Below are 14,038 nucleotides of genomic sequence, written 5' to 3'. Positions count from 1 at the left end.
GAGCCACCCAGGCGCCCCAAGACGGGGGCTCTTACAGGTAAGAGAGGGCAGTGGGCTTCTAGGGGGCTACCCTGTTTTCGGGCCTTTAGAAACACAAGGTATTAGGCCCAGAAGGCAAAATCTTATCTTCCTGTCTTCTGGGACTGAAGAACATCTGCCAAGAAACAGGACAACAGAGGAAACAAAGTGTATCCCAACTAATAAAGCACGGAACAGTTACAGGGCCTTTTCTTCCCAGTTGCATGGGTTTACACAAGTAAGATCGGCTAGGCCCTTTTCTCAAGCCGTGCCCAGAAAAGAACAATTAGGGCTGTAATCACGAATGAAGATTTGTGGAAATCCCCAAAGCGGCGATTTGGCTCTTTGTTGCAAAAGGGCCTTTGCAGGTGGGGAAGCGTATTCCAGCCAACAGCATCGGACACCGAGGGTACACAGATATGCCAGGGAGACCCTTAGCAATCAGAGTGTGCAAACACAGCCCTGGATTTCTTCACAGAAATTTCCTTCTCTTGTCTTTGAGCAACAGTGCACCCAAAACGTGAAGGTTCTAAGAGCATGGTGAACCCCAGCGCAGTATGCCCGCGGGCTGTGCATGAGTTACGGGGAGGAGAGGGGCGTTCCACAAGCACACACAGACCCCAGCCAAGAAGCTGAGAGCCAGACTCTGGGTATCTGACGTCCACATCGACATAACCTGGGAAGAAAAAGCTCTGTAACTGTTCCTTGTGTCCTGTGTCTCACAAAAGGAGAGTATAAAAATGTGTGTTCTCGGGTCACAGAAGTATCAGCACGAGGGGAAATCTTGGAAAAGCAAGTGGTGCTCAGCGCTCAGCCCCCACCCCCTACCTTCATCCAGAAGCTTCCTGTCGAGGATGGCCGGCTCCAATCCCAGCCACTCGTCACCTTCCCTTGGAAGGGAGCGAGTGGCAGCTGCTGAGAGGGGTAAGCCAGCACTTGGTTCTCACGGTGGCGGTGGCGTTAAGCCGGTTCTCCTCTCTGCTTTCAGAAAATACCTTCAGAGCGATCAGTGTCTTTGTTGAGCTTTGTAAGACCTGTTGTCTTTGCAGTGCTCTGGAAAGACCTTAGTTGCGATCCCTCATTCTAAGAGGGAACCCCCAGACCGCTCCCTGCACTTGGTTACACGCTGGGCCTCAGGGGCCCCCGACGCCACACTTGGGTGACTTTTGGGGACCTAGGGGTGGACTGGCCAGCCACTCGAGGGGTGCGTGCAGTGCCGGCAACGATCCCTTCCGCATGTGCGGGGCTGTGGGTGCAAACCATTTCACGGACACGACTTCGTGGCAGTCTCATATCCGCAGGGACGTGTGCGGGGCACATACTATCCTCACGTGAGAGATGGGAGACCTGAGGCTCAGAGCAGTGAAGTGACTTGCGTAAGGTCACACAGCCGACAGGCGGTGGGGCCGCCTGACACATCCCCGGCGCTGAGGCTCCACGGCACACGTCAGCCTTTCGGGAAAGGAGCCGTCCTGGGTCGGGCGTCCTGTGCATCCTAGAAGGTTTAGAAGCACTGCTGGCCTCGTTCCACTAGGTGTCAGCAGCGCCCCAGGAAAAGTAAACTTTCCGCGGCGGGGGCGGGGCTGAAGCACGGCTTTCTGTCCCTCGCTCTGCAGCGCGGCCAGGCCGGAATGGGCCCGTCACCATCTCACTCCTGCTTCCCGCCCTGCAGGGGCTCCCAGCTACCCCAGGAAGGGAGTCTGACAGCCCGAAGGAGACCAGGCCCCTCGGGTTCTGGGCGCTGCCGGCCTCCTCCTTCCCGCCCCACGCTCCGCTCCAGGGCACAACCGCTCATAGCTCTTTCCCACACGGCCGTGCCAGTCTGTGCGCCCACGCTCGTGCCCTTTCTCTGCGTGCCGTGCCCTCCCCCTCGCTTGCTTAGCTCGCAAATCCTACCCAACCTTCAAGACGTGCCTAGCAGCGTAGGCATCGCCCGGAAACTTACCCTAAGCCCGTGGCCTTTCCCTTCCCCCTCCTCAAGCCCCACCTCCGTGCTCCCGCACCTTCTGCAGCTTCCGTTCCGAGCACGCCTCACCCCATCCTGTCATCAACTGCGCTTCACGCTACTGGGAGCTCCTGAAGGGCGAGGCTGTGTCTTATTCGAGTCTGAGGCACAGTGCCTGGCAGGCAGCATTTACTCAGCGGTGTTTACAGACGCGAACCCCCGAGAACAGATGAAAGCACGCTGGGTTGGGAGTGAGAACACCAGGAGTCTGCTCCCACTTGCGCCCCAGCTAAGTGATTGCTTCCCGCCCCTGAGCCTCTGTTTCCTCCTCTGAGGAACGGGAGTTTGGACGAAATGTCTAAGGGTCCTTAGAAATTGGGTTGCTGGGGCGCCTGGGTGGCTGTCGGCTAAGCGTCCTGAGCCCCGCATCCGGCTCTGCGCTGACAGCGCAAAGCCTGCTTGGGGTTCTCTCTCTGCCCCTCCCCTGCCCACGCCTGCGCACGCGCTCTGTCTCAAAAAAAAAAAAAAAAAACACATTTAAAAAAAAGAAAAAGGAATTGGACTGCTGATTCTAGAAGGTTTTCTCAAAAATGTTCCACTTAAAAATGCTTCCCAAAGGGCAGGATCATCCTCTTCCTCCCCTTCTGAACGTGTAGGACCTTTAACCTTTTTCAAAGTCTTTTCCTATCGACTGTTATTTGACCCTAGAAACAACTACAGCAGCCTGGCAGATGTAATTTCAAGCAAGAACCATTCTTCCAAACAAGTGACGTAAAGGTAAACTGTGTGTCAGCTGTTACGCGCTTACCGACGTGTGTTTGTATGTATGCGCACACAGAGAGACCCTTCAGGGTGGTGTGTCGATGGGGAGGGGCTGGGCAGGGCGTTGGAACAAGTCTTTTCACTGAATACCTTATATTGTTAGATGTTTGAGCTGTGTGACTACAGTATTTAAAAAATTAAAGATAGTGAATAAAACCAAATGAATGGCGTCATTTCCCGAGCATCATTTCAACCTGAAGAGCAGATGGCTATGGACCAGGGGTGGGAGAGGGGTCAGTGCCCTGACCACCTGTCAGAGCTGCTGGAAGAAAACACTTCTGGCTAATTGCACCTGCAAAGAATCGAGGGAGACGCAGGCTACCGAACACGACTGTCATCTTCTACCTACGGTGTTTTCACCTGGTTCACTCCCTGGCCGCAGACTATAATGATGAAGTGAAATTTCATGGCAGGTTCCAGAAAAGAAGGAGGTGAAGGATTCAGACCCTCATGCTGAACCTGACCGACTGATTTCTACCTGTCATTTTGTGGCCCTCCACTGAACAGCCCTGAATCCATCTAAGCAGATACCCTTAGTGGATGATCCCCACCTTGAGGCACAGTAGACAGAACAGACCTAAAAATCCAGAGACTTAGCAATGGATTTAGTAATGCTGTCAAGGTCTTCCACATCCCCATCCTTACTCCCTGCCTCTTCCGTCCCAGAGATGGTTTTCATGACAGTCAACAAAGTGAGGCCTGTGTGGTGCTAAATGCGGACTAGAGGTTGCATGAAGCGTGTCATCGGGGCCGTGGCTTTCCTTGAACAGTTTCTCATCCCCGGGCAGCACAATAGAGAATAACGCTCGAAGCACGAACGCCGCCACCTGCTTCCTCCGTAAGCCCTGCCCGGTGGCAGGAGTTCAATGGAAAGCGCACAGTGCGACAGCGGGCCAGGTCACGTCAGACGTTAAGATGGAGAAGAGAACAGGTCCTGTGGCCGCCTTGGGGGTTGATCTACACACACATCTACACACACGGGACAGCACCATGTCTCTAGGGGTTACAGCTTTTCAGATTATCTGCTTACCTTTAGTGGTGAACGTGCAAGTGTTTATTTCAAGCAGTCAGTGTACTCATTTTAATAGAATGACGAGTCTTGCCGCTGCTCCCCACTAAGACAACAATCGGCACTTGAGTGAATCCTATGTGTCAGATGCAGAGTGCATGGAAGTTCAAGGTGCAAGCTCAGCTTTAAAAACATCCTACCTGGGGGCGCCTGGCCGGCTCTGTAGGAAGAGCGTGCGACCCTTGATCTCAGGGTTCTGAGTTCAAGCCCCATGTCGGGTGTAGAGATCACTAAACACTTTAAACTTCATATAAAAGCATTCTACCTGGAACTTAACACAATAGGAATCACCCAGAAAAGGAACTAGAAAGGAACTATATTTTACTAGCAACCGCTGAAGGAATGAGGTCTTTGTTCATGTATTCCTATCTACTCCAATAGTAACAACTACCATTTATGACACATTAGGCACTGACAGGTGCTTGGTGTACATTACATCTATCATTTTAAGCCTCAGCTGCCTTCTACTTTTTTTTAAGAGGAAAGATCCTTTTTTTTTTAAGTTTATTTATTTTGAGAGAGAGAGAGACAGAGCGAGCAGGGGAGGGACAGAGAGAGAGAGAATCCCAAGCAGGCTCTGTGCTGTCAGCGCAGAGCCTGACATGGGGCTCAATCTCATGAACTGTGAGATCACGGACTGAGCCAGCCAACGCCCCTAGTTTTTTTTAAAGTGATAAAGCTACACTGGGTAGATTGCTTGAGATTGTTTAGTACTATTAAAAAAAAAAAAAGTAAAGAAAGCCTTTAGTTTTGCTTTTTTGTTTTTATTATGTACTACATTGATAGACTGCATAACCTTCTAGAAAGGGCAGATGAGCATAACTGAGTTAATCTTCATCGGTCAGGAAAAGGCTTCTTTAATCAATATTTTCCAAACCCTGAAAAACAGTATAAAAAGGAAAATGTGAGAATTCTGTTCCCACCAAAGATGTGCATGTACTGGCATACATCAGAGATCTTGAAGGTTTGGTTCCGGACCACGTCAGTAAAGTCAGTCAAATAAATTTTTTGGTTGCCCAGTGCATATAAAAATTATGTTCACACTATACTGTGGTCTCAACTGTGCAATAGCATTAGGTCTAAAAAAACAGTGTACAAACCTTAGTTTTAAAGTACTTTAGTGCTAAAAAATGTTTTATTAAAAAGTACTTTAGTGCTAAAAAATGCAACCATCACCTGAATTTTCAGTGAGTCATAAGCACTGATCACAGATCACTGTAACAAATATATTCATAATGACAAGTTTGAAATATTTCGAAAATTACCAACATGTGATACAGAGACACGAACTGAGCAGATGCTGTTGGAAAAATAGCGCTGACGGACTTGCTCGATGCAGGGCCGCCCCAACCCTTCAATTTGTAAAAAAGCACAGTACTGTATCGATAAGTGCAATAAAATGAGGTATGCCTGTACCCTTACTTCCAGTGTCCCCAAATGGCATTTTATTAAAGAAAGTACTTGCACATCCCTTATTTCTCTAACTGCAACAATAAAGTGAACTGAATGTTATAATCACTAAAGTAAAAAGAGTAAGCTATTAAGGATGTCTAGTTTTCATTTTCTGACAGCAGCAAACATATCACTTTATATGAAAAGACCCCCCCCCCCCGCCCCAACCCACCCCATCAGAACTAAAGTCAAGCAACTATTTACCATCTGGATCCTTCAGAGAGTCAGAGGACAGTAAGGTAAAACCATTTAAAAAAAAAATAATAACAGCCAACGTGAGGAAAATACTGTCAACCTCATTCTACTTTTTTACACATGGACAAATGGAGACTGCTTAAAAGTCTCTTGCTTAAGTCAGTAAGAAAGTGGCAGAGCCAGAATTCAAGGTCAGGGACCCCCACCTCCAGAACTCTTGCTCTGTAAGCAAGACACTGTTTATTCAGAAGACCCACTCTTTCTAACTTAGCTCACAACCAAATACCTCAGAAACCATAGAGTAAAAGATTAATCAGCGATGACATTTCTTCCAAGTGTTAAAATAACACAGTCCAGGTATTTTGTTTACTATTGCGGGAAGAATCACCTTGCGAGAAATTAAAACTGCACGGCCCAGGGAGCCACCCTGTAGAAATTCTAATTAGGAATCTTCATTTTATCTCCTACGCCAACTGACTGTGATGGTTATTGGACCGTGCTTTGAGAAATACTGCTTTAGTTGAGTAGAGATCGATCGTCACGTTCATTACATTAGATTCTCAAATAGCACTCTACTGACAGGCAGATCACCTAGCTTGAGTCCTTAGAGTGTTATTTATAGTCACCGACCCTGTTTTCTCATCTATAAAATGAAACTAATATTAACCTGGGTTCACTGTGAAGAATAAATGAGCCAGGAGAGAATATTAAAAAGTAACTACAATTTTTTAAAAGAATAATGGGAGATGAACTCCTACAAGATGTAGGAATATACTATTAGGTTTATCAGATTAAAATGCTATTGCTTGGCCATTTTGTATCTACAAAAAACTGCAATTCCATAGGATTCAATCAAATTTAAAATTAGAGTAATTCTTTAACCTATGGCATTGGGTGCAGGAACTGGCAAACTAATGGAGTACGGAAGAGTGTATTTGTGAAACAGGACCATGTGTACGTGGAAATTTAGTTTATTAGAATGGTATTTCAAATTAAAAAATGGACTGTTCACGGGGCGCCTGGGTGGCGCAGTCGGTTGAGCGTCCGACTTCAGCCAGGTCACGATCTCGCGGTCCGTGAGTTCGAGCCCCGCGTCGGGCTCTGGGCTGATGGCTCGGAGCCTCGAGCCTGTTTCCGACTCTGTGTCTCCCTCTCTCTCTGCCCCTTCCCCGTTCATGCTCTGTCTCTCTCTGTCCCCAAAATAAATAAATGTTGAAAAAAAAATTAAAAAAAAAAAAAAATGGACTGTTCAGGGCACCTGGGTGGCTCAGTCAGTTAAGCGGCCAACTTCGGCTCAGGTCATGATCTCACAGGTTTGTGAGTTCGAGCCCGGTATCTGGCTCTGTGCTGACAGCTCAGAGCCTGGAGCCTGTTTTGGATTCTGTGTCTCCCTCTCTCTCTCTGCCCCTCCCCTGCTCATGCTCTATCTCTCTGTCTCTCAAAAATAAATGTTAAGAAAAAAAATGGACTGTTCTACAAATGGACAATTGTGACAACTGGCTATCCCTTGGAAAAAAGTACAGTTAAAATCTGATTTCACATTATACCCCCAAATGACCTGTAGATGGGTCAAAGCACCAAATGTAAAAAAAAATATATATGTGTGTGTGTGTATATATATATATATATATATATATATATACACACACACACACACACACACACATACACACACACACACACATATATATATTTTGGAGGAATTTTTAAAATATATAAATAATCTTGGGTAGGAGAGCCATTTGTGAGCCAAAATCCAGAATGACAAAATATGATAAACTGAACACCAAAATTAAAACCTATCTGATGAAAGACATCATAAAGTGAAGAAGCCAGACTGGGGAAAATATCTACCACATATGCAACAGACAAAAGATTAATAGCCATTACATGTAAATAACATATATGTGTAGGTGCGTGTATAAAAAGAACAAGCAAAGGGCACAGGCAGACAATCCACAGAATTAAAGACACAAAGGAAATGAGCACTGTAAGACATTTGGCAAAACATTACTAGAACCCATCTCAACTGACACATGGCTAGCATCAGAGCTATCTTACCTTTGACACATAGTAACGATTAACTCCAGAGATGCGCCTGTCTCTTTGCATCAAACTCCACTGATACCGATAATAGGCAACCCTTTTTTCCTACAATTAAAAGAAAGTATTATTGCACAATGTTTATGAAAATGAATGACCCAAGAGAGGGCTATCGGAACTTATAAGTGACATTCTAGAAAAAGAATCATCACTGAAACAAAAACCAAATCGATACTAAGACCGGATCCTAAATAAAATCGGATCATTAAACTTCATAATTAAGATGGTAACCATGAGTTCTTACCCTTTATATTTTAACCAGCATCTGGTTTTTTTCCCCTTTCCTCCTTCCCCTCGCCCCGTCCCCACCCCCTGCTTTTTTTTTTTTTTTTAGACACCTGACTAGTCGTTTCCTTTTGGGACCCTAATGAGAGGAAACAACAGCGGCAGATCACACGTGAAGAAAAGTCACAAAACCAGAAAGCAAACACATTTATACCCTGCACTCTAGAGATAACGTGAACGAGTAGAAGGAGAAGAAAATTACAACCCTGATGTGAAAAGCAGGATCTTGCGGTAAATACCTAGAGGCTTGGGGGGAAAGGTGGGGGATAAAAAAATGTCAAGGGAAAAACCTAACTACGGGTAGGGAGGTAAAAAACCGTGAAGCTACCAGGATGTGGATGCGAGAAATTTAAAAAACAAAAACAAAAACAAAAAACCATCCAGCAAGAAAGATCAGAGATCCGAGGAAGTGGAGGCAAGACTGGACTGACGCTCAGGAGTTCGGACCTACCTTCTAATCTACCTTTCCAGCCCCCGAACCCACTCGGCCCTCTAGCCCACTCTTCGCACGACAACTAGCTGCTCCTTGCTAGAGGAGGATGTGGTTTCCGTCGGGTTTCGTTCCGCAAGCCTCCGCTTGCAGGCAACACTAAGAAAGGGGAGGGCCGTCCCCGGTGTTCCCCAGCCCAGAGAGGCTCCGCGCCCCAACGGCCTCCCGCCGCCCGTTTTGTAACGCCAGTCCACGGAGTCAGCCGTCGCGCCGGAGAGGCCGCCTTACCTTGCCCCCGTTACAGAACCTGTGGATGCGCGCAGTGGCTATGCCGGGGATGACCAAGCACACGGCCATGACGCCGAGGCCGGGCAGAATCTCGAACCACATCGCGCCGCTGCTGCCAGGACCGAGCCCCTCCTTCCCGGCCCCCGAAAGGTGACCCGGCCTCGGACCCTTCCCGGTAGGCTCCGCGGCAAGCTGCGAGCGGGGCGGGGCCGCACACGCCTCCGGAGGAAACGACGGAGGCCGACGGGGCTCAGCAGTGGCGCGCGCTCGCCCCCTCGCCCCCTAGCGCTCCCGCAGTCGGCTTTGGGCCGCTCGGTTGGCTCCGACTGGCGGCCGGGCGCGCGACGTACGATGACGTGAAGAGGCCCCGCGCGGCCGAGCACGCCATAGCCGTTCCGGAGCTCGGGACTCTAAAATGGCAGAGCAACTTTCGCCGGGAAAGACCACGGACCAGGTGTGCACCTTCCTCTTCAAAAAGCCTGGTGCACGAAAAGGGGCTGCAGGCCGCAGAAAGCGCCCGGTCTGCGACAAGGAGTCCGGAGACAGCAGCGGCAGCAGCGACGAAGGCAACACAGTGGTTCGCCCGGAAAAGAAGCGGGCGATCCACAACCCGATGATACAGAAGACTCGTGGCAGTGGTAAACAGAAGGAGGCTTACGGCGACTTGAGCAGCGAGGAGGAGGCGACCGAGCCCGAGAGCCTTGGCGTGGTGTACAAGTCCACCCGCTCGGCCAAGCCCGTGGGACCAGAGGATATGGGCGCGACTGCGGTCTACGAGCTAGACACAGAGAAGGAGCGTGACGCGCAAGCCATCTTTGAGCGCAGCCAGAAGATCCAGGAGGAGCTGAGGGGCAAGGAAGATGACAAGATCTATCGGGGGATCAATAATTATCAGAAATACATGAAGCCCAAGGATACGTCTATGGGCAATGCTTCCTCCGGGATGGTGAGGAAGGGCCCCATCCGAGCTCCCGAGCATCTACGCGCCACCGTGCGCTGGGATTACCAGCCCGACATTTGCAAAGACTACAAGGAGACTGGCTTTTGCGGCTTCGGAGACAGCTGCAAGTTCCTCCATGACCGTTCAGATTACAAGCATGGGTGGCAGATCGAACGTGAGCTTGATGAGGGTCGCTATGGCGTCTATGAGGATGAAAACTATGAAGTGGGAAGCGATGATGAGGAAATACCATTCAAGTGTTTCATCTGTCGCCAGACCTTCCAGAATCCAGTTGTCACCAAGTGCAGGCATTATTTCTGTGAGAGCTGTGCGCTGCAGCATTTCCGCACCACCCCTCGCTGCTATGTCTGTGACCAGCAGACCAATGGCGTCTTCAATCCAGCGAAAGAATTGATTGCTAAGTTGGAGAAGCACCGAGCTGCGGAAGTGGGTGGTGCTTCCGATTTCCCAGAAGACCCCGATGAGAGTCCAAACCCCATCACTTAGTTTTCCTATTATTCTCATACCTCAAAATAAATACTTTCGTTGTTTTGGAAAGCGTAATTCGCCATGTCCTTCCTTTCTAGGGAAAGTGAGTGGAAGAGGCGGGTGGTGAAGTAGGTTCCTGGATGGATGGCTTGTAAAAGCCTCGAGGTAGGTACAATCTGGATTTTTGCCTGGTATAAATGCTGCCTGGGTGTAACATAACTTCTCAGAACCCTTTGGCATGAATTCCGGGGAGGGGAGAAGTTGGAAAGAAGAGCTAGAAGTTGCTAGAACTAATCAAAGCTGTGATGAAAGCAAGAACTGAACCTATCGTGTCACGTTTCTGTATCACTTAATAGGTTACAAAAGTACCTTCCATGCATTATCTCTGTTGGGAGCCTGTACTGCTTCAAAACCTGCCCCAGCCAAGGTGTGTGTTTGGGGGGTGGGGGGTGAGTGGGAGGATCGGGTGGGCGAGCTGCTAGCTAGCACCAGGGTGCGCGTCTGGGAAATGGTCCTTGCTCTCTTTAAAGCACCATAGGTGACCCTGCTTCCACGAACGATTGAAATGGCCTATGCTGTGCTGTCCAGTATGATAGCCGCTCGCTTCATGTGGCAGCTGAGGACCTGAAGTGTGGCAAGTTAGCCACTATACTGGACACTGCAGCGCTAGACCCAACTTGTAAACCAAGTTCGCAGGGCAGAAACCCAGCATTTTATAATCCATTGTCTGAAACCGTGTCCTCACAGACTGTAACGGAGCCGATCACGGTCATCTACGTACCTGTCTTCCCAACCAGTCTGTGAAGTGTTCAGTGACAAGCCCAGTGCTTGGCATGTAATAAACAATAAACCCAGAGACGCTTGAAAAGGGATATTGGGGCCAAAGCCTTGAATCCAGGCCGAGGAGCTTTGACCACATTCTGTAGGTAATGAGACAGCAGAGGTTTGGGGAGGGGAACACAATCAGACTTTTTTTTTTTCCCAATGTTTATTTATTTTTGAGAGGGAGAGAGGCAGAGCGCAAGTAGGGGAGGGGCAGAGAGGGAGACACGGAGCCCAGAGCAGGTTCCGGGCTCCGAGCTGCCAGCACAGAGCCCCGATGTGGGGCTTGAACTCATGAACTGCGAGATCACGACCTGAGCCAAAGTCGGAACCTTAACCAGCTGAGCCACCCAGGTGCCCCCAGGCTTTTTGTTTTTCTTTTAATGTTACTGGGGCCACAGGCTGTTGGATAGATTGCAGGAAGATGGAAGACACGAGGCAGGGAGGCCAGTTAGACCAAATGATGAATACATTTTTACTGATTAGTATTTGTGCTGATCCCAGGAAAGAGATGCAATAATTAATTGTGGGTTAGAGCTTTTAAATTCACATTCATTAATCCATTTAAATATATTCTTTGAGGGGCTCAGCCAGTTGAGCGTCCGACTTCAGCTGAGGTCATGATCTCACGGTCCATGAGTTCGAGCCCCTCGTCAGGCTCTGTGCTGACAGCTCAGAGCCTGGAGCCTGCTTCAGATTCTGTGTCTCCCTCTCTCTCTGCCCCTCCCCTGCTCATGCTCTGTCTCAAAAATAAAAACATTAAAAAATTTTTTTAATAAAATAAAAAATAAAAAAATAAATATATTCTTTGAGCGGCAACTGTGTGTCAGGCACTATGTTTGGCATAGGGGATATTAGCAAACAAGATAGACACAGCCCCTGTCTTCACGGAGCTGGACATCAAACAGTGGCAAGTGTGATAAGCAGGAGGGAAAAAGTGCACTGGGTCGATCTCTCAGGATTAACCCAATCCCAGCTTCGGAGTTCAGAAGCATCGTTTTACTTTCTACAAAGTGATACGTTCTATAAGAGAATGGATAAAGTCCAGTGGGGATACGTAATAACCTATTGGGAGAGGGTTTAAGAAAGTCTGGCCAGAGGAAACAGCACTCAAGGGATGAGACAAAGAAGCAGCCAAACAGGAAACAGGACGCTGTGGGGACACAGATGGAGAAAGAGAAGCAAACACTGTCGGGGTGCCTGGGTGGCTCAGTCGTTTGGGCATCCGGCTTCGGCTCAGGTCATGATCTCACGGCCCATGGGTTCGAGCCCTGCATCGGGCTCTGTGCTGACAGCTCAGATCCTGGAGCCTGCTTTGGATTTTCTGTGTCACTCTCTCTCTGCCCCTTCCCCGCTCAAGCTCTGTCTCTGTCTGTCTCAAAAATAAATAAACATTAAAAAAAAACTAAAAAAAAAAAGCGAACACTGTCACGGAAGGCAAAGGAAGAGAGTGAAGTGTCGTGAAAGATACATGGTGATGAGGAGCAAAAGAATTATAAAAATGTTTCTTTCTTTTTTTTTTTTTTTTTTTACCCTTCCTGAGAATTGATATTCAGGAAGTTAAGCTGATGGAAAGGGTCCAGGAGAAAAAGATGAAAGAGAAAGAATGCTGCCGAAGACTAAGCTCTAGAACTGACCAGGGATGAGATTGAAGGCACAGATCAAGTTAGTCTGAAACGCGAACCCTCTTGCACTGTTGCTGGGAATGCAAACTGGTGCGGCCACTCTGGAAAACAGTGTGGAGGGTCCTCAAAAAATTAAAAATAGACCTACCCTATGACCCAGCAGTAGCACTGCTAGGAATTTACCCAAGGGATACAGGAGTGCTGATGCATAGGGGCACTTGTACCCCAATGTTGATAGCAGCACTCTCAACAATAGCCAAATCGTGGAAAGAGCCTAAATGTCCATCAACTGATGAATGGATAAAGAAATTGTGGTTTATATACACAATGGAGTACTACTTAGCAATGAGAAAGAATGAAATCTGGCCTTTTGTAGCAACGTGGATGGAACTGGAGAGTGTGATGCTAAGTGAAATAAGCCATACAGAGAAAGACAGATACCATATGTTTTCACTCTTACGTGGATCCTAAGAAACTTAACAGAAGACCATGGGGGAGGGGAAGGGGAAAAAAAGGGAGGGAGCCAAACCGTAAGAGACTCTTAAAAACTGAGAACAATCTGAGGGTTGATGGGGGGTGGGAGGGAGGGGAGGGTGGGTGCTGGGCATGGAGGAAGGCACCTGTTGGGATGAGCACTGCGTGTTGCATGGAAACCAAGTTGACAATAAATTATATTAAAAAAAAAGAAGTCTTTTTTTTATGTTTGTTTATTTTAAGAGAGAGGAAGACAGAGCATGTGAGTGGAGGACAGGCAAAGAGAGAGAGAGAGAGAATCCAAGCAGGCTTACCGCTGTCAGCACAGAGCCTGAAGCAACGTGGGGCTCCATCCTGCCAACCGTTGAGATTATGACCTGAGCAGAAATCAAGAGTTAGACGCTCAACTGAGTCACCCAGGCTCCCTAAGAAGTTGGTCTTAAAGTGCTGAGAGAAAGAATAGGAGAAAGACATTTGTCTACTACTCCACATATTGTTTAATACCTGCCTCTGAATCTTAAGAATATACAAGATACATGCAAATGAGCATTAATCTTAAGATCCACAACATCCAGCATTTTCTTAAAAGGGACCATAACCACAAAAGCACACGCATCAATAGTGTACTCAAAATATCTTTCATACTTACCAGTTTATGATTACATTTGAAAAGTCAGAACTAGGTTTTATCACCTTTAATTAAATGGTGCAACTTCATTTCATAGGTGGAAATTAAACATTTGTTCTTTCAAATATTTTTATTTATTTTTTATTATTTATTTTTTTTTAATTTACATCCAAATTAGTCAGCATATAGTGCAACAATGATTTCAGGAGTAGATTCCTTAGTTCCCCTTACCCATTTAGCCCATCCCCCCCTCCCACAACCCCTCCAGTAACCCTCTTTTGTTCTCCATATTTAAGAGTCTCTTCTGTTTTGTCCCCCTGTTTTTATATTATTTTTGTTTCCCTTCCCTTATATTCATCTTTTTTGTCTCTTAAAGTCCTCATATGAGTGAAGTCATATGATTGTTGTCTTTCTCTGACTAATTTCACTTCGCATAATACCCTCCAGTTCCAT

At 47.6% G+C, this 14,038-nt stretch overlaps 2 protein-coding genes across 2 annotated transcripts; one reads left to right on the top strand and one right to left on the bottom strand.

Moving 5' to 3' along the window:
• Nucleotides 1–4,597: 4,597 nt before the first annotated feature.
• On the bottom strand, nucleotides 4,598–8,813 carry NDUFA1 (NADH:ubiquinone oxidoreductase subunit A1). Its single transcript, XM_047082061.1, has 3 exons — nucleotides 8,608–8,813; nucleotides 7,563–7,652; nucleotides 4,598–4,732 (listed from the first exon to the last, which is right to left on the bottom strand). The coding sequence occupies exons 1-3, from the start codon at nucleotides 8,707–8,709 to the stop codon at nucleotides 4,712–4,714; spliced, it is 213 nt and encodes a 70-aa protein (XP_046938017.1). The 5' UTR covers nucleotides 8,710–8,813; the 3' UTR covers nucleotides 4,598–4,711.
• A 106-nt stretch (nucleotides 8,814–8,919) lies between these two features.
• RNF113A (ring finger protein 113A) lies at nucleotides 8,920–10,111 on the top strand. Its single transcript, XM_047082060.1, has one exon. It carries the CDS (start codon nucleotides 9,023–9,025, stop codon nucleotides 10,052–10,054), a length of 1,032 nt encoding a protein of 343 aa, XP_046938016.1. The 5' UTR covers nucleotides 8,920–9,022; the 3' UTR covers nucleotides 10,055–10,111.
• The last annotated feature ends 3,927 nt before the right edge of the window (nucleotides 10,112–14,038 follow it).

The sequence above is a fragment of the Lynx rufus genome, unplaced genomic scaffold (genome assembly GCF_022079265.1).
Source record: "Lynx rufus isolate CCGP_SWC_20201006 ecotype Redwood Valley unplaced genomic scaffold, mLynRuf1.p SCAF_19, whole genome shotgun sequence".
NCBI lineage: Eukaryota > Metazoa > Chordata > Mammalia > Carnivora > Felidae > Lynx > Lynx rufus.
The sequence above is the reverse complement of the archived record's forward strand: the minus strand, read 5'-3'. Positions and strand labels throughout refer to the sequence as shown.